The sequence below is a fragment of the Nelumbo nucifera genome, chromosome 5 (genome assembly GCF_055504915.1).
Source record: "Nelumbo nucifera cultivar China Antique chromosome 5, China Antique-T2T, whole genome shotgun sequence".
NCBI classification, from domain to species: domain Eukaryota; kingdom Viridiplantae; phylum Streptophyta; class Magnoliopsida; order Proteales; family Nelumbonaceae; genus Nelumbo; species Nelumbo nucifera.
This window is the reverse complement of record NC_142653.1, coordinates 42,067,613-42,094,443: the sequence shown is the minus strand read 5'-3', so window position 1 is coordinate 42,094,443 and position 26,831 is coordinate 42,067,613. Positions and strand designations below refer to the sequence as shown.

General features: G+C 39.6%; 1 protein-coding gene across 1 annotated transcript in view; it reads right to left on the bottom strand.

Annotated features, from left to right (window-relative positions):
* The window catches only part of LOC104587064 (fatty acid amide hydrolase-like), a 32,439-nt gene extending 19,996 nt beyond the window's left edge, over positions 1–12,443 (bottom strand). Inside the window, exons 1-8 of the mRNA XM_010244516.2 lie at positions 11,953–12,443; positions 11,184–11,293; positions 9,309–9,369; positions 8,977–9,164; positions 8,598–8,727; positions 3,679–3,756; positions 3,410–3,557; positions 3,160–3,272 (exon numbers count right to left, since the gene is read on the bottom strand). Of these exons, the coding sequence (XP_010242818.1) occupies positions 3,160–3,272; positions 3,410–3,557; positions 3,679–3,756; positions 8,598–8,727; positions 8,977–9,164; positions 9,309–9,369; positions 11,184–11,293; positions 11,953–12,055 (931 nt within the window). The 5' untranslated portion in view covers positions 12,056–12,443. The remainder of the gene's footprint in view (positions 1–3,159; positions 3,273–3,409; positions 3,558–3,678; positions 3,757–8,597; positions 8,728–8,976; positions 9,165–9,308; positions 9,370–11,183; positions 11,294–11,952) is intronic.
* Positions 12,444–26,831: the final 14,388 nt, after the last annotated feature.

The following is a 26,831-nucleotide window of genomic DNA, read 5'->3' as shown; positions in this document are numbered from 1 at the left end:
GTGACGAGCTGACTGGGCCGAGCTAGGCAGGTTAGGTGACAAGATGACCAGAGGGCCGAGCTGCCTATTAGGTGCTGAGCTGACCAGAGGGCCGAGCTGCCTATTAGTTGTCGAGCTAGATTGATTGTTGAGCTTCGTAGTTCTTTAGAGACCTGCAAGGAATCAATGTTAGAGGACCCGGGGTGGCTAACCCGGCGAGGTCGCTCCGATGTTTAAGTCAGTACTCTCATAGTAGACTACGAGCTAAAAGTCACAAAGTATGAGAGCTAAAATATGCTTACTTGCCCCCCATGTCATTGGGATTGGTGCCTTTATATAGGCATTGTTTGGCGTGGACTTCACGCACCATATCCAAGATTTCTGAGAAGTTATCTAAGTGGTCTGAGATTCCCTGAGGTAACCGCCATGCACGTTGACCACCCTCCGGATCGTTCGGCATGTGAGCCAACTTCTAAGGATCGTGGGAGTGTTTGGATATGCATGTCGAATTCATCGGTGAGCACGCCTTGCAAGTTGCCAGGTCGGCGCATGTGCCACATCGCCAAGTCGGCGCCTAAGCTAGGCTGCCAGGTCGCGCTAGTGCCAAGCTGCCAGCTCGCGCAAGGGCCAAGTCTTGCTAGGGCCAGGCCGCCAGGTCGCGCCAGTGCCAGGTTGCTAGCTTGCATAGGGCTAGTCTGCCAGTTCGCGCCTGTGCCAAGCTGCCAGGTGGGACATCATCAACTTGGCTAAGGCAAGTTGTTGCCAAAGTGGTTCCAGGTATCACCTAGTTGTTCTGAGGTTCCATGTGTCACAATATCATTGGAGGGCCAAATCTGCCCTCATCATTTGCCCCCACTCCCGAGCTGAAAGTAACTCGGCGAAGGGAATATATTTGCTCATTTTGGCCTGAAATGACTAATTCGATGAGTTCGTAAGCGTCGATTCAATTCCTTAGGCTCTGGGAGTGACTCACAGTCCACTCTCCTTACCCTTGATTTTGCCCATGCCGAAGAGGCGATTGGGTCTTATGTGCCCATGCCGAGGAGGCGACTGGGACTTGTATGCCCATGCCGAAGAGGCGACTGGGACTTATGTGGTGCCGAGGTCTTTTATCAGCTCGGCACCTTAGCCCTTGGGCTCCGGGAGCGACTCATAGTCCACTCTCATTGATCTTTGATTTCACCCATGCCGAAGAGGCAACTGGGTCTTATGTGGTACCGAAGTCTTTGCCAGTTCGGCACTTTAGCCCTTAAGCTCTGGGAGCGACTTGTAGTCCACTCTCCTTGATCTTTGATTTTGCCCATGCCGAAGAGGCGACTGGGTCTTATGTGCCCATGCTGAGGAGGCGACTAGGACTTATGTGTCCATGCCGAGGAGGCGATTGGGACTTATGTGCCCATGCCGAGGAGGCGACTGGGACTTATGTGCCCATGCTGAAGAGGCGATTGGGACTTATCGTAGTGCCGATGTCTTTTATCAGTTCGGCACTTCGCGCCGGGGCTAGGATGCTAAGTCGGCGCCTAGGTCAAGTCTTCAGGGCCAGGCTGCCAGGTCGCGCCTTAAAGCTACGGCTCGCTGCATCAGCCTCGTTAGTGACGTCGGTTACCCACTCCTACAAGAAGCTACTAGGATCTCGACCTACGAGGGCAGCACTACTGACTTTAGGTCACCAATTCGCACGGGAGCCTTGGAAGGCTCGACCGGCAAGGGCGTCCATGTAGTCCGTTGGCCGCCTACTCCCGCAGAAGCCATGAAAAGCTCATCTTTGTAGAGGGTACCTCGCGAAGAGGACTGATGAGACTTTATCTGAGTTGAAATAAAGTTGGTAGAGCTGCTTAGTCTGTTGGCCATCAACTTCCTGCATAGTCTTTGAGTTCATAAAAAATGGAAACTAGAAAGTGAGAGCTTTTAGTTTCTAAAAGGTGAGAACTAGCTTTTTGGAAGAAAAGGACTTGGCCTTTCAGAGGGTGAGAACTTAGCTTTTTGTAGTGTTTCCCACAGACGGCGCCAATTAAATGATGAGGGTGGATTTGGCCCTCCAATGATATTGTGACACATGGCACCTCGGAACAACTAGGTGACACCCGGAACCACTTTGCCAACAACTTGCCTTAACCAAGTTGATGGTGTCCCACATGGCAGCCTGGCACAGGCGCCGACCTGGTGACTTGCAAGATGTGCTCGCCAACGAATTTGGAATGCATATCCAAACACTCCCACGATCCTTGGAAGTTGGCCCACGTGCCGAATGAGCCGGAGGGTGGTCAACGTGCATGGCGGTTACCTCAGGGAATCTCGGACCACTTAGACGATTTCTCAGAAATCTCGAATATGGTGCGTGAAGTGCACACCAAACAATGCCTATATAAAGGCACCAACCCCAATGACATGGGGGGCAAGTAAGCATATTTTAGCTCTCATACTTTGTGATTTTTAGCTCGTAGTCTACTATGAGAGTACTAACTTAAGCATCGGAGCGACCTCGCCGGGTTAGCCACCCCGGGTCCTCTGACATTGATTCCTTGCAGGTCTCTAAAGAACTACAAAGTTCAACAATCAATCCAGCTTGGCAACTAATAGGCAGCTTGGCCCTCTGGTCAGCTTGACACCTAATAGGCAACTCGACCCTCTGGTCAGCTCGGCACTCTGGTCAGCTCGTCACCTAACCTGCCTAGCTCGGCCCAGTCTGCTCATCACCTAACCTGCCTAGCTTGGCCCAGTCTGCTCATCACCTAACCTGCCTAGCTCGGCCCAGTCAGTTCGGCACCTAACCTGCCCAGCTCAGCCTAGTTAACTCGGCACCGAATCTGCCCCCAGCTCGGCCTGGTCAGCTCGGCATCCAGGTCCTCATCCAACAAAAATTTACTTCGGCCTCTGAGTCATCGACCACTTGAAAACAGACCAAATGACGATTTACTTAGCACAAAAAATTGATTCGTTACTCCCCATCTCAATTTCCCGCCTGGTGGGAACCTGAAAAAAGATGTACGGCACTGAAACTACGCCTTTAAGATTTTCCTACCATCGTCGGTGCGACACACTACCATCGTCGGAACCAAGTGCAAGCAATACATATACCCTATTTAGTAAATTTTATATTCAAAGTTGATTTATCACAATATGGCAACAAAGTAGTGTTAGTATGATCTTGTTCATGTAAGAAAAAAAAAAAAACTTTACCTCCCCCGTCAATACCAAGGGCAACAGGGCACAGTCCTGCAGACACCACTGCAGCAGATCCACCAGAAGAACCTCCGGACACCTTGGTGGAATCATAAGGATTCCTAGAAGCCCTGTAATAATTAGGAAATGCACATGTAATAGCATCTATTATGTTGCTTGTTCCAAACAAGTTGTCTAATTCAGTAATATATTAATAAAAAATATGATAAAGAAAATTATAGAAGTTGCATAAATCACTTGCTCTTACCCATAATGAGGATTTATTCCACTTATTCCAACACCAAGCTCATGCATGTTGGTTTTCCCAACAAGCACTGCACCACAGGATCTTAGATGCTTGACACAACATGCATCATCAATACAATGTCTTAATTTGTGTAACCACTTTGTTCCTCCTAGAACCATTATTGAAGTTAGAAACTATGAAAAAATAATTAAATCCATTCTACTAAATAGAATTTGATAATTGTACTAAAAATAAACTCTGCCTATAGAAAATTCTCCAAAGAAGAATACCTGTAGTTGGATATGGCATACAATCTATTTCATCCTTAATAGCAATTGGGACACCGTCCAAAATTGAAATTGGTTCCCCTGGATAATAATATGAGGAGAGTTAAGAAGGAAAACATAATCTAGAAGAAATATCTTCACAATATCATTTGAGCAAGTATTCAAAATAAACATATATAATAAAATACAGTGGGAATATAAGTTATATAACATGGATAGTGTCCATTGATAAACATGATAGTTTTTAGACTATAAATATGTCAAGAACATGTTGGACCCTTTAAAGGAGGATTTGATTCCACAACCTATAAGGAGGTAAATCAATTTATTATGAATGTAGCAAGTAGCATAATAATAGATAGTGCCCATTGAAAGAAAAGTAGCATATAATCTTAAGAAAAACCTCAAGATTACTTAAGGCCATTTAAAAGAGAACTTGATCCCACAAACTAGAAAGAGAGAAATAAGTTTATGATGAATGTTTATTGGGTTTTTCTAGTCATAAGGTCTAAATTCAAAGGGGTAATTACAGACAACGTTTCTTCTTGATTATGGTAAAACTTATTTACTAAACTGCCATGGGCCAGATTTTTCTAGAATATGAAAGATTCCGATTGAAAACGAGTTGTTTATTGGAAAAAAAAATGGTATATGGATTGTTAGATGAAAAGGGTTTGGCCTCAAACTTTGGAATTTTCTTAATTTCACAATTCTAAGTTCAATTATGGGGCAGATTGCTCATCCAACACTCAAATCTTCTATGTTAACTAGTCAAACTTAAAGAGATTTTCATCTTCAAGTATCTATCCTTTGACCAGTATTTTTCAATGATTAAATGGTTGACCAAAGAGTTGAAATTTGATATTCTTAGGTTTGGGGCTGAGGAATCTCACCATGAGGTTCTGTTTCATCATATGGGCCCCACTTTCTATGGACATGGGATAATTGAAAGGGAATTTCGGTGATAGATTTTGCAGATGGGCTTGGGATTTATGAATGCCTTCAAAGGAGTAATTTCTATGATTATGGCAGAAGTTAGGTTCTGACAAGGGTATAAGAAGTCAAGTATCATTGAGATTTCTATAGGAATCACTTTCTGAATGCAAACCAGGTATATGATTTAAAGAATTCCAACCACATCAAGCCTGGTCCCATTCAAAATTTAATAAATGGTTAATCCAAGATTATAGTTGCTTTGTTGTATAAAAGAAAATAGCAATAATAGATTAAGTGAATTTTAAGATTTATTCTACTATAAAATTCAATTTTCTTTTGTCAGAGTTAAATAGTCCAAGAAGGGTTTGAAAATTTTGCATGAAAAATTCCTGAGACTTCAGAATTAATAAATTTTAGGGTTCCCCTTGGAACTCTTATCTATGTGGTTATGACTCTATGCATGTTTGGTGATTACTATTTTACTATAACTCTAGCATGCATGTTAATGGAACGCTAATCTAGTGTTCAATATGGTTTGTATCTTTTCAATTGCCTATAATTTTTTCTTCGGTAAATTACATGGACTCCCTTTATACTATGGGGTCAGTGACAAAGACCACTTGTACTTTAATTTGTGACAAAAGACACCCCCCTCCATTAGCATTTTGCTAGTCATCTTTGAAAAGGATTTTCATTCAGCTATTTAAAACTTTTTAAATCCGAAAAGTACCCTTTTCTTATTTATTTGAACGGTGAGAAGACATCTCCAACCAAATCGCCATAGATACCAATAACCACAGAGACGATTGATTCCTACAATTGATGGATGTTGGTGGACTTCTCTGCCTGTAAATGCAACTCCAGGCTGGACTGCCACACTTTAATACCATAGTTTTCAAGGTGTCTAGGTGATTTTGCATGACACTGGGGCACCTAGTTGCCTAGGCGATAAAAAATTTATAATATAAAAAACTAACTTTTGGCTAGTCTCCTAGTTTTATATACCATTCAACATGTATGTTAATTGAAAAATAGCAATTCTCTTTATTAAGAATATTAAATTTCTTCAAAAAATGTGGCAAATCATCACATCTAAAAGATAAAAATCTTTTACATATATTAATTTTATTATTTTCAAAAATAATATTACTATAATAAGTATTTAATAGAGCAAATTCATATTAATTAGCAACTAAAGAAGGTTATTAACTTTATATGATAAATATTCAAGATAGAAAGTAAAATAGAAAAAAAAAACAAGGATGGAGTTTTTGTTTTATTTAATTAGAGAGACATAATAGAAAAAGAGAATTTTATTATTCTATTCTTTCTATAATTAATATATATCATATAATAAAGTGTATTAACACATACATTAATAAGATACAACAACATAAATGATATTATAAAAGGCATCCACCTTGTCATTTTTGTTACCTAGGCAGGGCACCTAGTTGCTAAAGTCAAGGCATTTGGGCGAGGCAGCCAACCAAGGGTGCCTAGTCGCCTAGGCGATGCCTTGACAACTATGTTTAATACTTGGTTTGGAACTAAAACTAATAGACATTTGGAATTTGACTTGTTTGCTTGACTTCACAAATGAAGCACAACAAATCGTAAAATATTATGGCAGCACTTGAATATTTTAATCAATGGCTGAATTCATGGAAGTTTATCAAAAAATTCAATGCTTCAGGCTTCATAGCTTGTAATAATTTCAAATTGATTAAAGAAATCCTTCAGATTTCAATTTCTTTTCTCTACTACCACTCTCATTTATTTTGTAGTTCCTTGAGTTACACTTCTTTTAACATAACTTTTATCAGAGAAGGAAATATGGAGATTAGATTAGATTAGGGTTTAAGAAAAAAGGGCAATGAAAAGAAAATAAAGAAAGTTCATGTGGGTATTTTAGAAATTTGACGCATTCCATCATCTTAGCGACTAGGGGGTATTTATTGCATGGTAAAAGTTTAGAGGTTCTTTGTCACAATTTAAAGTACAAAGAGGTTTTTGTCACTGACCCCATAGTACAAGGGGGGTCTTTGTAGTTTGCCCTTTTCTCTTTTTGTTTATGGGGTCTTCTTTTGATCAAAAAATTATTGTCTTATGCTTTACATTGATTATCACATCCCCAAACCTCTTATTAATCTTTTAAGGTTAGTACTTGGCATTTTTTCGCAAGATAAGGCATTGTTTTATATTCTAAATCCTACACAATTAGTGTAACCATTTGTCATTTTCAAAATTTAGCCCATTTAAATGCATCAGAATAACAAAGATACCCCTATTTAAATACCTTATTTTCTAAATGCCTAAAACCACAAACCCATATCTATTGGATCATCCTACATTATAGAAACCATGGGATAACCATTCCTGAAGCTGAAGTACAAACTAATGGGGTCCCATCATGTTTCTAAATTTAGACCTAATTTATAGCTCATATTCAAATCCAGTCTCAAAGCTCAACTATAATTCCAAATCCAAGCATGTCTATAGCTAATGAAGAAATAAATTACAATAATGGATGGTCATATATGCTATTTTTTGCAGACTCCTCTCTTGTGTTAATTTTAAGGGTAAATTGCAGATTAGTACCTTGTACTTTGGGGGTGGTTTCACTTTGGTACTTGAACTTTGAAAAATGTCACCATAGTACCTGAACTTCCCAAAAGTGCCACTTTAGTCCGGTTGTTAGCGTTTCGTCAATTATCTGATGCACGTGATGTCATGTGCAATTGAAACATTTCAAGATCATAGAATTACCCTTCACATAAAATAGGTAGAGACTATTTTGCCCTCTTCTTTGGAAGAAGACATTGCTCATCATCTTCTTCCCTGAGACTGAACGCGAGAAGAAAAACCCAATCACTTGTAGTGGCTGCATCCTGATAACTACAAACAGGTGGCAATGAATCCGCTAGATTGAGGTAACCTGTCTAACCCCCAAATTCAACCATGCCTATCCATTTGATGAAGTGAATGACTGATACAGAGAGAGAGAGAGAGGAGTTTTGTCGGTTCTATAAATGTATTTGACTGTTCATAATAGAAAAAGGGCAGTTTGGTAATTTTAGTACCCACTATAACGTTTGTTAATAGTGTTGGACTAAAGTGCACTTTCTGGAAGTTCAGGTACTATAGTGGCACTTTTCAATGTTCAGGTAATAAATAAGTGAGACCACCCCCAAAGTGCAGGTACTAATCTGCAACTTTCCATAATTCTTAATCATATAAATATAATAAATAATAAAATGCTCTTATTATGCAAAACCAGATGTATGGAGGTCAAGTGATATCTCAATTCTGTTCTGTTACCTTGGTTAGTGATTCACAACATGGAAAGATTGAGGAGGATGTTACCCAGAGAATTAGAGCAGGATGGGGAAAATGGAGGGGTGAATTCAGAGTCTAGTATGATAGGAGAATACCACTTAGGCTAAGTGCAAAATTTTATAAAACAAATTATAAGGCCAGAAATGTTGTATAGAGCAACGTGTTGGGCAATCAAGAAGCAGTAGGTGCAAAAGGCATTAATATGATAGAAATATAAATTTTGAGGATGAGCGAAAACTAGAAATCATATACAGGAACATAAATGAACTTACTATAAGGAACCTAGGAATAGCTCCCGTGGGTAATAAAACTAGGGAAAGAAGTGATATGTTACAAGTTGAAAGGGCTCGAAGATCTAGGGCAGAGCAAAAAGATCATGGATTGAAGTAGTGACAAAAGATTTAAGGGCCCATAGTTTAACAATGGATATGACATTGAAGAGAACATAATGGTAAAATAGGACTCATATAGCCAACCCTATATATATATAGTTAGGACAAGGATTAGAAGATGAAAATGACAATGATGATGATGATGGAATAATGTAAGGATTTTAACATGTAAAAGAGCACAAAGAGTGCTATAATCATAGAAATATTTTAAGAATTATTTAATTGTAGTTTGCACTTTACCAATAAGACAAGTACCTCTCTCATATCGAAGAGTTGACTCAGTAGCTTGCTTTAAAATATCTTCAGCATAATAATTGATAAAGAATGACATATGAAGGGGAGGATTAGAAGAGTCACGCACAGCATCTAGAAAGCACTGTGCTACCTGTACAATTCATGGTTAAGCAACTAAAGAATATACAGCATATTTATAGGAAATGTTAAATAATCTAATGCAAGATAACATAATACAGAAGAAGTTTAGAAGGTTCCAAAAGCAGCAAATGGAAGGCAGTATGCACTAACAGAATCAATACATATGCTTTGAAAAGTCTGATTGAATAAGTACACAAATCATTTTTGAAAGGTAAACCATTAGTAAATCAAAGATAAAAATGGTAAGCAAATGATGTACCATAAGGGGAGTTGTTTCTCCTGAAATATAAGCTTTTGAGTAATCTTGTATTGCCCAGCGTATAAATGAGGGCTTCTGAACATTTACTGTAACATCTGAACGTAAAGGCAAGCAATCCACAGCTTGCAGAACTTTCTCGGGTGGTGACAATTCAGATGGTATGGATTTAACTTCTTTCTCTTCAAGATCTGCCATGGTCAGATATGAGAAACTTACAAGGTGATGTACTAACATTTAACCAGTAACAAATTCATGAAAAGATCAACTTTTCAACACAAAACATTTAGATGAGCATATGCATCAAGAATAGAGAATTTCATGAAGAAATTAACCTTCCCAAGGATGGTAGGGCACATACAGAGGCGGTTCTTTCAACTCTGCAAAGGAAATGAACTGCAAAACAAAGGCAAGTATGCAACTTCTCAATGAGAACCTTTGTTATGTTCTTGGAATAAGATGGTTCAAGTATCATGATATACTAGGCAAATTACTATATAAGGAAGGAATAAGGATAGAAGTGGCTACAAGAGAAATGCAGGATATAAACAAAGATACAAGCATAGAATGTTCCATTAGAAAGAATTGGACTCAAAAGCTTTTAAATCAAAGATAAATGGAATTCCAAGGCCATCATTTTCATTAGAAATTCAATTCAAACCCTTTTTCATTTTGTTATCAATCTTTGTAATTTGATGTGGACAGGATTTAGGTGAGAAAAAGAAGATTTACTGATGAACAAACTTATTCTGACAGAGCAAGAAAAAAATATTCGTAATTGTGAATTTATAAATGATATGAATATGAAACCCAAAAACAAGATAATCATGGATATAAAAACATCCAACCTGGGAAAATTACTTAAAATGGCATCATTATGTCAAACAAATGGGACATAGAAGGTATCATGCTGACATATCCAAGAAACTAGAAAAGAATTTAAGTTCAATATGAAGAAGGAAACTAGAAGCCAAATTCAAGTAAATATGTAGGCAGACATGGAAACCACAATACTAAATTCTATCTCCAAATAAATGATTGTAGTACATCTTATTTTAATCAAATGAATTGCACAGATTGCTCTTCCCTCTTCACTAAACAATCAAATGGAAATGGAATTTCAAAGGTAGCACACTTGAATATTGATGTGATTAGGATTAAAAAAAAAAACGTATAGAAGTAGAGTGAAGAAAATCTCTGAAAAGGCCATGAAAACTCTTGGCCTTTAAAAATTGTAGTAAACACAATAAATTATTCGAATAGTTACAAGAAGAGGAAACTTTTCCCATTCTTAACCTGATTCATTAAAATATCCATATATGAGAGACGAACTATCAAACTACTGAAAGATAAAATAAATAACGACAAATAGAATGTGAAAAAAATCTAATAGATTAGATCAAATAGAACGCAAAAACAAAACTACTTAAGAGAGAAGCAAAATGTACAGCAATATTTGAGGAATTGGTTAGCCATTAACCAGTCAACAAGTTGTATAAATATTATGATTTAAAGGTGCACAAAGACATATTTTCTCTATGGAATTACAGCTATGTAGACATAAAATCCTTTGTTACTCAAGCTATCATACATACAATTTAACTATTTTCTTCCCAAAATGATGGTTATTGAAGATATACAGTATTTACAGCATATTAGAATTTTTCTTGAATAAAAGGTACGGGCATGGGTTATAGGAATCCAAAAAATAAAGGATAAAAAAGAAAGAATCCATAAATCTGATAAAAACAAAATGTAAAAAAAATCCAGAATACAGTACGGGCATGGGTTACTTGGGAAGGTATTCATATCTTGCTTCCCCATAGAAAATTTTTGGAACTTATGCTATCATTTCCTAGCTTTCTATCTGGAACATAATACAGTACTGCTGCAGACTTTCCCACACTTTTTTCCCTTGGATATATGATGAGTTCTATTGAAATTTTATTTGCTGCTAGAAACACATAACTTACTATGAAAGAAATAGAGAGAACAATTGAAAAGCTTCCTCTCTGGAAATATGTGCTTCAGCAACTCCAATGTACTAGCCTAAAAAGGCCAAACTTTACTGGAACTAAAGGATACAATTTTGAACTACAAATTACCAAAATTCAACCAGATATACATAAAAAATAAAAAATAAAAGAAAAAAACAAAGGACAAAGTTTAAAAGGTAATGGAGACAATAGCAAGAAACACCAAAATGATACCTTGTGAATTAGATTTTCAACCTTCAGTATGTACACTAACAGTGCTCCAATAATCCTTGATTCCAGAACCCATGCAGCAATCTTGATTAAAAATCCAACCATACGAGGAGCTGTATAAGCATGGAAATCCACAATGTCAACATATCTGCAACTGCTGCTGTCATCTATAGTTTTCCATATTTTCAAGGTCATTCTTTCAGTGAACACCATCATAAGCTTGGGGATGGAGGAAGTGAAAGCAAGTGTTGGTACCAAATGCAATGGATCAATCGATTAATGACATCTAGTGGCCTTTGGCCTAACACTAAAATATAGGTGAATTCAATGATGTCCAAACCCAATACATAAATAATTCAATATCTAATTATAGAATTTAAAAGCATTAAACCAACATTCACATTCCCAGTTTTCACCAAAATAAAGGCAATCACTAAAGAGTATGAAATCTAGACAAGAAAAAGAAATGTAATAAACACCCATGATCAAACAACGACAGAAACAGCTATTGAACTTGCACACCAACAAAAGAAATCAATCCTAACACTCTAATATAAAAAATGTGCTTGCATCCTAAAAATTGCCATGGGCAACCAATAATCTCCACCCAAATACTGAATTCTAATCAATTTTCAGAACACACTTTTGTACACACTCTTACAAGTTACAACAGCAAAATAACTACAAAACACTGCCACCATCAGAATTACCTCCCACACACAGAAAACAAGTTAATTGAAACACAGAAAAGTAAAGATAATCTGGTTCGAACCTTTGACATCCAACCGGAGGTAAACCTCATCACTTTCTGGGCTTACATCGACTTCCTCCACAGGCTTGTAGACAACTCCCTGGTTCTTAGACCACCACCCCATGGCAGAAAAAAGAAGCCTAGAGCCTGGAATTCTCAAAGCAGCAGTGTGAAGTATACAGGAAGCAGAGAGTGAATCAGTTATGAACCCACCTCAAAAGGGTAAGGAATTGAATATTCTGAAAATGGCGGAGAGTGAAAGACAGTCGAAATTAAATGAAATCCCAACTGAACAAGTGAACATGCTCAATCGCAATTAGGGAAGAGGAGTCGCTTTCTGGTTAAACCCAGAAAAAAGAAAAAAAAAAAAAAGCAAATCCAAGGGATATTTTTCTTCCTCTTCTGTTCTCGGGCCTCTGTTTGTAGCTCATCTGCAGTCCACAACTCCACATACGACTGGTGTGAGTGCAGCGTTTTCCTTTTCCCCGGGAAAATACAAATCTCACTCACCCGGTTCCCGGTGGTCAAAGTCAAACTTATAGTCTCTATTGGTAGAGCTTGAAGAGAGAAAGAGGCTTTCGAACCCATAGATTCTTGACACGTGTCTTAATTAGGGAATATTCTTACAGTTGACTTTAACCGTTTGACGAATGGGCTGGATCAATGGTGTACTTAATTATGTGCATAGGGCCCAATTACTTGTTTCAAGGATGGTCCCAAGATTACCCAAAAATAAATAAATTAAATTAAATTAAATTAAAGAAATGATCACATGACTTTAGTACTTGCTTCATTTTTTAAGATTTATCACAAAGACTTTTTCTTTGACTCATCCCCATCTAGGATGAAAAGCAACCTTCATTTATTTATTTTATACATCAACCTTACCAAATGTTATATGCAATTATAATGGGCATTTATTTGGATTAAGAATATTAATAAAATAATTCAAAGTAATCGAAATATTAAAATTTCAATAAAAAAATCTAGGACCATGCGAAATTGAATTTACAAAATCCTTAAGCTTTTTATGAGGTTGTTTTCTAGAAGTCATTTTATGAGATTGAATGAATGAATTGAGGCTATGTTTAGTTAAAAGATTTATAAAAATTTTGCTATCTTTTTTTGCCAATGTATATATTTTTATTTTTTAAAGCAACAAAAATAACTGCCCAACTCAAAAAAACATGGCAGTTGTTTTTGTTTTGAAAAACAAAACCATCACATTAACAAACACTACCTTATTGAGCATTAGGGGTCAGGCTCAGGACTTGCGTTTGACAAGTTTGACAGGTGGCGCAGTTAATTGTTTTGATAGTAGGGTCCATGTCAGCATAAATGTACAGAATGGTTCCGAAGGAGAACGTACCACAATCGACCCAATTACTAATCATGATTTTATGACTAGCACGAAAACTCATAAATAAATTTGGATTGGTTGAATGTGGTGGCTGCGAAACCAACGAGACCACCCCAACACAAGTCATAAATGCCAAGTGGGAGAGTGAGTAGCTATGCATTTTAATGACCGGGCCGTTATTATTGGTTACAGAATCATTGCATTCAATTAATCATGAGAGGGATAGAAAATCTGAAATTGCAGCCGGTTCCTAGTCTACTAATACCTCCTTCTAAACCGTATCTTACCCGTGAATTCTACGGACAGATTCAGTCCACCCTTTACGAATCTTAGCTCCACTCTATAGGTGAATTAAACTATAAAAAACTCTTAATTCAATTTTCGCATAAGAATTGAAGCATGCTCCTCACACAGTGCATCTCACACTGATCTCACAGTGTGAGGAGGAGATCTAATCTTAGGGGGGCCAGCATATGACACGTTTAAATATACTGTCAATGAGTTGAGGTTGGGGCTATGTCAAGATAGAACCTGATGAGGGCGGATCTGGCCCTCCAATGATATTGTGACACATGGCATCTCAGAACAACTAGGTGATACCCAGAACCACTTTAGCAACAACTTGCCTTATCCAAGTTGATGGTGTCCCACCTGACGGCCTAGCCCTGGTGCAAACTAGCAGCCTGGCACAGGCGCGACCTGGTGGCCTGGTACAGGTGCGACCTGGCGGCCTGGCCCAGGCGCCGACCTGGCGACCTACGAGACATGCCCGGCGACAAATTCGGCATGCATATCCTAACACTCCCACGATCCTTGGAAGTTGGCCCACGTGCCGAACGATTCGGAGGGTGGTTAACGTGCATGGCGGTTGCCTCAAGGAATCTCGGACCACTTAAACGACTTCTCGGAAATCTTGGATATGGTGCGTGAAGCCCACACCAACCAATGCCTATATAAAGGCACCAATCCCAATGACATGAGGGGGGGCAAGTAAGCATATTTTAGCTCTCATACTTTGTGATTTTTAGCTCACAATCTATTATGAGAGTACTGACTTAAGCATCGGAGCAACCTCGCCGGGTTAGCCACCTCGGGTCCTCTGACATTGATTCCTTGCAGGTCTCTAAAGAACTACGAAGCTCAACAATCAATCCAGCTCGCCACCAGGTAGCTCGGCCCTCTGGTCAGCTCGGCACTCTGGTCAGTTCGTCACCTAACCTGCCTAGCTCGGCCCAGTCAGTTCGGCACCTAACCTGCCCAGCTCGACCCAGTTAACTCGGCACCTAATCTGCCCCCAGCTCGGCCTGGTCAGCTCGGCATCCAGGTCCTCATCTAACAGAAGTTAACTTCGGCCTCAGAGTCATCGGCCACTTGGAAGCAGACCAAATGATGATGTACTTAGTACAAAAAATTGATACATCACCAAAAATTGATTCATCAGAACCGATATGTAATAAATAAATCTGCATAAGCAATTCAAACCAGACCCTATCAGAGCCAACCGAATTATTAATTGAGATTACATATCGTGTTAAGCTCTATAAGACCCATTACAATTGATAGTTATACATAATAATTGATGTAGGCGCCCATGTTCCGGATCAATAGCATGTACGTGTGTGGCAGATGGTGGCACGCAGGGCAGACCCAATGAGGGTGTGTAGAGAGCAAAAGCCGGCACACATCATTGGGCTAATAGCGTGGCCGCATGCGGTAGCCTCAGATGACCGTGCTCCTCAGAGCCATACCACATCTTGGTCATCTGTGCCAACCTACCTCCAGGTGACTTCAAGTATAAATAGGGGGTAACATACCCTCTCAAGGTAAACATCTAGACTTAAGATCATTAAGAGTTTCCTTGTTCCCTTCGTGACCTCATGTGAGTGTTCCAACCACAGGCCTCATTCACCCTTTGTTGCACCTATACTAACTTAACCATTGGAGTCTCCGCCTTGGGTACTCACATGGGACCTCTAATGTTCTCCCTCTCTCCCTCATCATAGGACTGGCCTATTGGCCCTTGGTCACAATAGACCTTGGACTCTTCAGTTAGCCCTCGACTCAGAAGTGAAATTACCTTGTTTCCCTTGGCCCATCCTAGGCTACAACAATAATTATAATCTATAATTTGATAATAATTCTACTTATTTGTTAAATTGATATATTTAGGGGTGCAAATGGATCGGATCATAATCCAATTCAATCCAATCTGAGATTCGGTCCTATTTGATCGAATTTGAGTCACTTCTATTTATATCTTTGAATCGTATCGGAATGGATAATAGGATCCGACCAGAAATCGGATCGGATTCAGATTACCCCTATCCGACTTGAGAAGATCCAATCCAATATATGTTATATATTTATTTATATAAATATATATATATATATAATATAGTATATATATATGTTATTTATTTATTTATGAATATATTATTTATATTCTATTTTTATAAATTTGTTATATTATTTATTTTTTATAAAAAGCATGTATATATATGATAAAAATAATTAAAAATACTTGTATTTTTTGTTTTTTCTTTATTCAAATTAGTATATTTTATTTTTATTTTAATAATTTATTAATTTTTAGAAAAACAAGTCGAATTGGATAAGATCCGATGATCCAACTTACCGATAGGATTCAAATTCAGATCAAGGCCTATCAAATCCTATCAGATCTTCAGGTTGGATCGGGTTCAAATTATCCTAATTCAAATTCGGTCCAATCCATTTGCATCCCTAGATATGTGAATATTACAACTAGATCATGAAAAATATAGGCATGTGCATGATGCATTAGGTTGTCTATTTTTTTTTCAATATGTTGATGTACAGATGCATAATTACTTATACAATTATATATAATATTGGATTAGGTATTAATTGGTTCTCAACAACTAGAACAAATCCCACCCGATTATGAAGAACATGTAAAGCAAACCTAACCCTATATAATTAGGTTGGTTCAGTTTGATTATTTTAGGCTTACTGGCTTAATTCAAGAATGGTTTAATGGTTCATAACAATAGAGAGATTAAGGAGAATGTAAACATGAAACCAAAGTAATGGGATGGACAAAATAGAGGGGATCATGTGAATAGCATTTAGGTCCAAAGGAAAATTCCATAAAATAGTGGTAAGGCCAAAAATGTTGAACGTAGCAAAGTGTTCAGCAATCAATAAACATGTTCAAAAAATAAGTGTGGTAGAGATACAATGTTGAAATGAAAAAATTAAAAAAAGATAAGATCAAAAATGAAAAAATTAAAGGATTTTCTACCTAGGGATGGCACCCGGGGGTACCGGGGTTTGGGGTGGAGATGGGTTTTGGGATTAATCTGTATGGGTACGGGTAGAGTAATGGTATTAGGCTAAACCCGATCCTCCCCAATCGGCAGAAAGCATATAAGCTTTATGTATTGGGTCTTAAATTTAATAACATTTTGAATTTTACATGAAGGACAATTGATAGTTTATGTGTTTTTTACATGTCTTAATCAAATTAAGAATTTTATTTTTATTTATGTTATTTTACTTATTTATTACTTATATATGATAAGAAATAATAGGAAATTAGACATGGATTCTGATGTAGCGCGATCCGGTCACTCCTAAATGGTACTCACGTGGCTCCTGAGAGGTACCTGAAACGAAGAGGAAGAAGAAGAACTCCCAGGGTTTTGCCCGGCGGGAACACTCCGATGATTAAGTCAGTATTTTGTGCAGGAAGCAAAGGGAAAACGAAGGCTAAGAGTGAAGATTGCGCAGGTGATTCGAAGATACCTTGTTCCTTGAGAATAAGCCCTTTATAACTGAATTCCGTTGCTTCAGGCCCTCTGCTTCTGATAGGGTAGGTATAACCGCCACTGTCAGTCTGCCACAGCCGTTACTGGCAAGGCTGAGGTGGCACACACAGGGCCGTCGTTGCAGGGTACGTGCCTTCCAGGTGTGAGACACCTTTTTGAAGGTGACAGGCGCGGTGCTTTCTGACGAGGGGCATGTCTGTTGTCCACAAATTTGTTGGGTACGACGGTCGAGCAGAAAGTCTTCCTGCGGTACGCCGAGCTACCCTTTCGCAAATTACCCTGAGCCGGGCTGTCTTTTGAGTGACGAGCTGCCCGTAGCAAGCTATGCCGAACTGGCTGACCCGAAGTGTCCATGCCTCGGGGTGTCTAGAGATGGATCGGTGCGTTCCTGTCTGGGAGTGGCCGAAGGTCCATTGGGAGGAGCTCGGGCTTTTAGAGAGGTTAGGGTGCCCCGAACTCGGGAGCCCCCAAAGTGCCTTAACCCCGGGGAGGAGGTGCGGGTAAGACGGCTTCCGACGAGTGGCTTACCCTCCCAGTTGCCGAGCTAAGCTCGGTGGGACTTTCCCTCTGAGTTGTGGTCATGTCCGTTGCGCAGTCATGCTAAGTCACTGTTTGACCAAGGTCACACCCATGTGTACCCGTGCTGCGAGGTCGGGCCAAATCACCCTCCATCAATTGCCCCCCACTCCCTGCGCTGGCGGCGATGACCCAGCGCGGGGAGGTCATGACATGCCGGGTGGATTTGGCGTTGGTATTCATGTCGCTTTGTCGCGCGCTCCGTCCAGCTGGACCGGTCTAGCGCCCGGTTTAATCAAAAAAGACCCGAGTCGCGTCTGGATTACGCGCGGATCTCACACGATTTGGACTTCGCGGATGTCAAAAACGCACTAAACCATTTTCGCCTCGAGGAACCCACAGCTCTGGCTATAAATAGGGGGACCCTTGGCCATTTTCTTCGCCAAAAAGTTCTTGTCATTAGCGTTTGAGCTCGCATTGGAGGTCTCTTAGCTCAGGTCTTCCGGTTCGTCCTGTTCTCCCAGTCCGGTTGCATTTCTTTTGGTGAGTCCCCCCGAGCTTCCTTCCCCCTTTTCAATTTGTTTCTCCCCTTTAGTTCGCTATGTCGTCTAGTGTAGACAACCTTATCGACGAGCCCGAGGTGGGTACCTCGGCTCGGGGTGACTCCTCTACTGCCCAGCCATCCGAAGTACGGGTGGCTTCGAGTCATCTAGCGTCCACCTCCCACCGAGGTCGGGAACCAGATCAGTTCGGGCCTTCTATAATGACTTCGGAGAGGCTTCAGAACCTTATACAGAGGTTCCGCCTCCCTAAGGAATACACATATAGCCTTCCCTTCGGCAACTTCCCATGGAAGCACGGTCCTAATGAGATCGTGATCTTCAGGGAGCAACTGATAGTCGGGCTCCGACTTCCTCTTCACCCTTTGATCATTGAGGTGTTGGTACACTTTAACATCACCCTCGACCAACTCCACCCAAACTCCATACGGAATGTGGTGGGGTCCATCTCTCTTTGCTTTGATCGTTCCCTCTCCATAGACTTAGATGTTCTCAGTACAATTTTGGCCATAAAGAAGAGCGCTCCGGGTGCTCTCCCCGGGCACAGGCGATCCTACTACCTGTCCCCCCGCCCGGGTTTCAAACTCATGCACAAGCTCCCGAGCAAAGTCCCAGCTTGGAAGTGGGACTACTTCGTAGTCCGAAGCAGTACGGGGTGGCCCTTCCCCATCGATTGGAGGATAGTCGTTCAAGACCCCGGTGTCATCCTAGACGGGAAGACCAAGAAGGTGCTCCAGTCATTGGCTCAGCTCGGGTTGAATTATAAAGACTTCACTTCTGAGGAAAAGCTCGTCCAGGCGAGCTTGAGCCCGGGTAGTTTTCCTCCACTTCGGCTTTCTGTTCATATGTTTACTTTGGGTTGCTGATGTCGTGTTTCGCTGCAGGTCCCATGGAGGCGGCGAGAATAGACAACTAGAAGCTCTTCCGCCAGATGAAGAGAAAGAAACGCGTAGCCAAGAAGGCGCGCATTGAGTCCCCGCGAGCTTCAGCCGAGCCCCAACCTCCGTAGACTTCTGCCTCGGGGCCCAAGGTGGTAGCCACGCCTGTCGTCGACTTGGAAGAAGGGGTTGTGCCTAAGGGGCCCGAGGTGATGGCGGAACCTGCCGTTAGGCCCACCGAGCCTGCTGCCAAGCCCACCAGACCTGCTGGTGAAAGCGTTGCCGAGGCCAATGCTGCTGCTGCCGGGGCTGAGGTTGAGGCAGCTGGGGGAACTGCTGCTGATACTGATACTGGGAGACCTGGTGCAGCACATGTTGTTGATAGAGTTGAAGTTGCTGGAACTGTTGCATTCGGACCTGCATGGCCCGCACGCACTGCATCAAGTCCTCCAGTTGATTCGGGCCGGCCGTCGGGGGCATGACCGAAGGTTCGGTGAACGTCGCTCCGATGGTAGCAGGGAGTGGGGCGACGACAGGTGCCACTGTAAGAGGCACATTCAAGCTAGGGATTCCGTCCACCGAGAGGGGGACGGTGAACTGTCCGATACAAACAGTAGGAAGCTGGGGTTGTTCCTTGGAGTTACCCATTTTCGTGCTTCGTCCGGCGTTGCTAGAGGAAGCCATGAGTGCTGAGTTTTTTCAAGGAAGAAGAGAACTATGAGAGTTTAGAGAGAAAGGCCTTTTGAAGCGTTTCCCACAGATGGCGCCAAATGATGTAGCGCGGTCCGATCACTCCTAGCTGGCACTCACGTGGCTCCTGAGAGGTACCTGAAACGAAGAGGAAGAAGAACTCCCGGGGTTTTGCTCGGCGGGAACACTCTGATGATTAAGTCAGTATTTTGTGCAGGAAGCAAAGGGAAAACGAAGGCTAAGAGTGAAGATTGTGCAGGTGATTCGAAGATACCTTGTTCCTTGAGAATAAGCCCCTTATAAATTCACGTGGCTTCAGGCCCTCTGCTTCTAGCAGGGCAGGTATAACCGCCACTGTCAGTCTGCCACAACCGTTACTGGCAAGGCTGAGGTGGCATGCGCGGGGCCATCGTTGCAGGGTACGTGCCTGTCAGGTGCGAGACACCTTTCTGAAGGTGACAGGCGCGGTGCTTTCTGACGAGGGACATGTCTGCTGTCCATATATTTGTTGGGTACGACGGTCGAGCAGAAAGCCTTCCTGCGGTACGCCGAGCTACCCTTCCGTGAATTACCCTGAGCCGGGCTGTCTTTTGAGTGACGAGCTACCCGTAGTAAGCTATGCCGAGTTGGCTGACTCGAGGTGTCCATGCCTCAGGGTATCTAGAGATGGATCGGTGCGTTCTTGTCTGGGAGTGGCCCGAGGTCCATTGGGAGGAGCTCGGGCTTTTAGAGAGGTCAGGGTGCCCCGAACTCAGGAGCCCCTGAAGTGCCTTAACCCCGGGGAGGAGGTGCGGGTAAGACGACTTCTGGCGAGAGGCAACCCGCCTAGTTGCCGAGTTGAGTTCGGTGGGACTTTCCCTCCGAGTTGTGGTCACATCCGTTGCGCTATCATGCTGAGTCACTGTTTGAACAAGGTCACGCCCATGTGTACCCGTGCTGCGAAGTCGGGCCAAATCACCCTCCATCAAATTCTAAACCCAATCCACCCCCACCCTTGAATGTAAAGAGGGTTTTGCATTTTCGTGTGGGGGGAGTGTTTGAATTCTCACTTATTCATACACCAAAAGGCGAACTATCACCGAACTCCATTTATGTTCTTGTAACATGTATAGTACATTTGGAAAATAAGAATATTAAATTTGAACCGTACAATTGTCTGTACGGTTTTCTCATAATTTACATCCATGTGATTATACAATTTATCTATGACCATACAAGAAAATTGCCAATTCCTTTTCCTGTTATGTGGATTTTGGTGGTTATTCTCATTAAAATACATTTATGATACAACAGTATGCTGTATCTACCCATATTTTTCGTTGCTCGCTGAAATCAAGCCTGAATCTCATGGATTGTAGAGATAGAGATTAGCGCAGGGGAAGAATAAATAGATAGTAATTTTTTAAACTAGACAAGAATATATACCATGGAGATGGTGAGCACCACATTCTTATATTTAAATTGAAAATAGGTGAGAATATAATATCATGAATCCTACACATATGGCAAGCAAGGGTTTTCACAAATCCTGCTCCCCTCAAGTTTTAGGGCCAGATGAAGTGGTTGAATTGAATGATTTTTTGGGTTATTGTTTTTATTTTCTACAACCAGCTAGAGTACCTCATATGTGTTTGGTCCGTTTATGTTTATTGAGTAAATGCTGCCACCATAGGCACCCTGTCAGCAAAGGTCTCATTAATTGCATTCGTACATATTGATGTTTGTTTTTGTAAACATTGATTTTTGTCCACTTCTCTTGTTTTGAAGTTTCCTTAAACGGGTAGGCGTTTATTGACACTTTGCTTATGTGGTGCCTAATGGCATCTATGTGTCATAAACACCCTCATTAATTGCTTTTCTCGGTTTTGCAGCCACACGAATACAAAACGTTTACTCAATAAACGTAAATGGAACCGAACACCCTCCTCGTTAATGACTGAAATGGGGATTGGATTAATAAGTACCCTTAAATCAATGTTTTTGAACCGTCGTTGACCCAGATGGTCGGACCATTCAGACTAGAAACCGTTTAGGCGATTGGTTCTGTTTTAACCCAAACCTACCATTTGGTAAAAAACAGTTCAATTAGTCAACAAACTGTTGACCCGGATGGTTTGACCGGTAAACCGTTCGACCTAGAGAACGGTTTACTGCTTAGATCTCAGATCTAGACTCTGAGACTGAGAAATATCATATCTGTCTTTCTCGCACAAGAAGGTGAGAGAGAGTGAGATCTGAGACTGAGAATGCTGCCGCTGTTGCCGCTGTAGTTCGCCATTGCCATCGCCATCGCCGTCGCCGTTGTCATCGCTGTTGTCGTCACCGCTGCAAACCTGCAAGTCCTCATCCTCCTCCTCCTCCTCCTCTTCTTCTTCCTCCTCTTCTTCTTCTTCTAAACTCTTTCAGTTTAGCCGACAATTTTCTTTCAAGCTTCAACCCTTATTTTCTCTTATATAGTATGCATCTTACCCTAATATTCCAATATAATGGGTAAGATACTCAAACCATTTGACCCGAACGATCGAACCGCTGACCCAAAAACTAGGGGTTAGAACGATTCCGTTTCCGAGTCAATTTTTAAAACCTTGCCTTAAATTATTTATTGTTTAATTACTGACAAATCAATAGGAGTCATTCGACACTTCAGTCATTTCAGCAGTTTTATATCCAAGATCCAACTGTATTTTGTGGGTAACTATCAGAAGAAGAAAAAAAAAGTGTATTTCGTGGGTAATACTTGGGCTCTTACCATGATCCAACATTTTTTTTTTCAGTTTTAAACTCCAAACCCAAAATTCTTAAACCTTAGCTCCTAAAAGTTAAGGATCATTTGGCTTGTAGAAATATGGTTTAAAATCGGAATTAAAATGGATCATTCTAATTCCAACTATTTGGTTGAATGGAATTAGAATTTCATTTTCATTCTGATTGATTTCAATTCCCATTTTAATTCATTTCTAAACCAAATTATAGACTATGAAAATGAAAATAGATCAATCTGATTTCAATTCCTACACTATGAACCAAATTAAGAACCCTTAGTGTATAAAATAGCATTGGTGACGTATCCTTCCTTCAATAGGAAACGAGTATTTTCTAACAAGTACGAACTTGAGCTTCTGTCAATGTATTGTTCAATTTTCTTAATTACAAATCTAAGCTTTCTGTGTACGTTTCATGAATTTCTCTTTAGTTTATTTAATTATTTAAGTGTTCTGCCATCGTCAAAACCTACACTTTGTCTATTTCAAGACATAATAGGGATAGTATTATAGTGTCGTAGAGTTGGCAGCCCTGTTTTTAATGAACGCCACGTAGTTGACTTTTAAATCAGATCAGCTTCACTCAGAGCAAAGTCCGTTCGAATAGCGTTTATAGCCTTTTATGGGAAAATATTCTCAATTCAAGGCTATGATAGCTGTAGGAATGGACTTTGTTCTGACTGAATCCTGTTCACTTTTAAATTATGGTTTTTGTATCGGAATCTAAACTAGAATCAGCAAACTTTTATGGGCCACCTTGGCCCATCTGTAATTTTTAAAATACTTTTTTTTTTTTTTACCTAACATTCATAACACTATCCAATAAGCACTCGCAAGTCGCAAACAAGGGCTAAATTGCCTTGGATCAGCTAAGTGTCCATTTTGGGAGAAGAAAAGATTTCCTGCAAGGCTGCAACCATGGTCACATGTGATATTTAATGAAATGTAAACACGTCAGTGTTTTAAACCAAAAACCAATTGATATGATATTTTGTTTTCTTTTTTTTTATCTTTTGATGAATGGCATATTTACATTTTATTAAGGGGTCTATATGCATGGTTTTTAAAACCGAACCGGTCAGCGCACTGTTTTCCGGTTCGGTGGTTCAACCGTTTGGGTCGAATGGTTCGACCCATGATGTCATAAATAAATAAAAAACAAAAAAATACTTATATATAATAAAAAATACTATAGAAATTTAAATAAAATACACAGAAAAATATAGGAAAATGAACAACATATGAAAAAATAAAAATAATAAAATACAGAAAATTTTCCAAAAAATACAGAAAAAATCCAAACAAATATAGAAATTTTTTCAAAAAATATAGAACAAATATGTAAGCAAGAATATGTAATGAGCACCTGTTTTTTGAAAAGAAAAAAGCATATCAGTTCAGAAAAAAAATATCTGAACATATTTTGAGATGAAAACATAAATTTCATATCATAACATATTTTGAGAAGAAAAAAAAAGAAAGAAAATTCAGAAAAATATAGGATGAGTCCCTGTTTTTTTTCATAGGAAACGACGAATAAGAAGGATAGAAGAAGAATAATGTGTTGATTTGATAAAATTTAAGATATTCCTTGCTTATCCTAACCAACTAATGAGAGTTTATCCTAACAAATGAATCAAAAGAATTCAAAAAATCAATTAAATCAGAAAAAAATTATACCTTCAGGGATTCTCCACCGTGGGCTCGGGCAGTTCGCTACTGCAAGTCGCTCGCTTTCCGTCGCTGCAAGTCGCTCACCGTCTACCGCTACAAGTCGACGTTGTAAGTGCTTGGGTGACTCTTTTCGCCGGTCACCGTCAGTGTTTGTTGCCATCGGATGCTGGAGTTGATGGCCACTACAAGTGGTAGGGTGTGAGGGTTGAGACTTGAGAGGACTGAGGAGTGAGGAGGGAACTCAGGAAACCTAAAGGCTAAACCGAATAAGGGACTAGGACTAGGATTCGAAAATCGAACTAATTGGGATATAATTGGCATTCTATTTTTTGTTTTTTTATTTAAAACATTAACCCGCGAACCGCTGCCCGGGTCGAACGGTTTAGCGGTTCAATCACCCGGGTCAGCGTTTTTTTTTTTTTTACTTTTCAATGTTTTTTTCAAATTTTCGGTTTTTAGTAAAACCGGACCCGGATGGCTAACCGATTACCGGTTTTTTCGGTCTGACCATCCGGTCCGGTCCGATTTTGAAAACCATGTCTATATGGATTGTCTAGAGAGTAGGCAATGGTAGAAGTGTCAATTGGACTAGATTTGGTCCAAATCAATCCAATCCAATGTGAGTCCACTTACAAATGGACTGGACCCAATCTAGTCCAAATCTAATATAAACCAAATCCAATCCAATCCATTAAAATGTAAATGGATTGGATTGGATCCAATCCAAACTGAATGAAATATAAAAAATTATATATAAAAAACAGTACATATAAAAATTACAAAAAAAATATATTAAAATAAAAAAATCTGAAAATTATAAAATTATACCCTTTTGGCATTGAAAAAGCACTTTTGTAAAAGTGCTTTCATAAAAGTACTTTGATAAAAGTACTTTCATAAAAATGCTTTTGTAAAATTACTTTAATGAAAATATTTTCGTAAAAGTATTTACATAGAAGTGCTTTTGTAGAAGTATTTTTGTATAAGTGCTTTTGTAAAAGTACTTGTACTTTTGTAGAATTGTTTTTGTAAAAATGCTTTCGTAAAAGTACCTTTGTATAAGTGCTTTTATAAAAGTACTTTCGTAAAAGTTCCTTCATAAAAGTGCTTTTGTAAAAGTGCTTTCGTAAAAATGCTTTTATAAAAGTACTTCCATAAAAGTGCTTTCACAAAAGTACTTTTATAGAATTACTTCCAGAAAAGCATTATAAAAGTTCTTTTGTAAAAGTGATTTCGTGTAAATTTATTAAAGTGGTTTCGTAAAAGTGTTTTTATAAAACTGCTTCTGTAAAAGTGCTTTCATAAAAGTATTTTTGTCATAAAATTACTTCTATAAAAGTGCTCTCACAAAAGTGATTTTATGCTGGCTTCAGTTTTGATCAGTTTCAAAATTGGACAAGTGTTTGGCCTCATGATCGGATTATTGGAAATTTGGTTTAGGTCCAATTCAGACCAATAAGAATATGGACCAATTTATTTTGGATTGGACCAATCCAATAATTATACAAATTGTCCAAATCCGATTTGATAAGTTTTGGATCGGATTGGATCCAACCCAAAACCGGTCGATTGACACCCCTAGGCAATGGGCAAGGTTCAAATTATCGATGCACCGTGTATTGATACTTAAAAGCATGTACTTTTATGTTCTTTTAGTTTATTTTTATATATTTTTCATAAAAAGGGGGTTCCCGAAAACACCTAAAGAGGTGTTTTGGATCCCTAAAGGTAAGAGATATACAATATAATGATATACCCAATGTGGGGTGTATCGTATCGTTACTTTGAACCTGGAAATGGGATCTCGTTTGGGAGGACTGAGTTGAAGATTTAGCTAAGCTGGTTCAACTGCTGCTATGGAGCACTCTAAATTAGGGGTATTCATTATACGGTTCAAACTGCAAAACTAAATCGATAACTATAAATGGTTTGGTTCTGTTTAAGAATTTTCTAAATTGTGGTTTATGGTTTCAGTTTGGTTTATTGAATTTTATAATATGAATATATGATATGTAAATATTATATATAATATATCTAAATGGAATGTATAAAATTATAAATGTATAAAGAACTCTTTATTTTATAATAAAATAATAAATAAAAGTTTTAAGTTTTAGTTTTAATTTTTAGGATAACTATTTAGGCTTTCTAATTGAATTAAGCCCAAAAGAATCATAGAACTATCCAAAGTCTCAAATTGTATTAAAAACCGTAATAAAACGGTTTGGTTCTATTTAAAAATTTCTCAATCCATAATTTACCTGTTTAGTCTGAGATCTTCTCCAAAAGACACCAAACCGGACTGTGAACAATCCTATTCTAAATAAGCCATTTAGGTGCTCATTAAGGAGGGTGGAAGCACAGTGGCTTCTGGTTTTCCGAGGTGAATCCCACATAGGCAGCTTATAAACGATGGTGAAAAATCTGGAGAGCCTAAATCGGCTGTAAGTCATTTAAAGGGCTGCCGCTTCAGCCTCCTTGAGTAGCTAGCTTATCTGGAGTGCAATTCAAAGCAGCTAGACCAGAGCGGCCCTCCCAAATTGGCCCTAAAGTGCCTGATGCAAACATCCCTTCAAATGATTGATAGATGGCTGATCTGAGATTCTGAGCTATCTAAATTTTTCACCAAACAGAACATATAGGATGTCTTG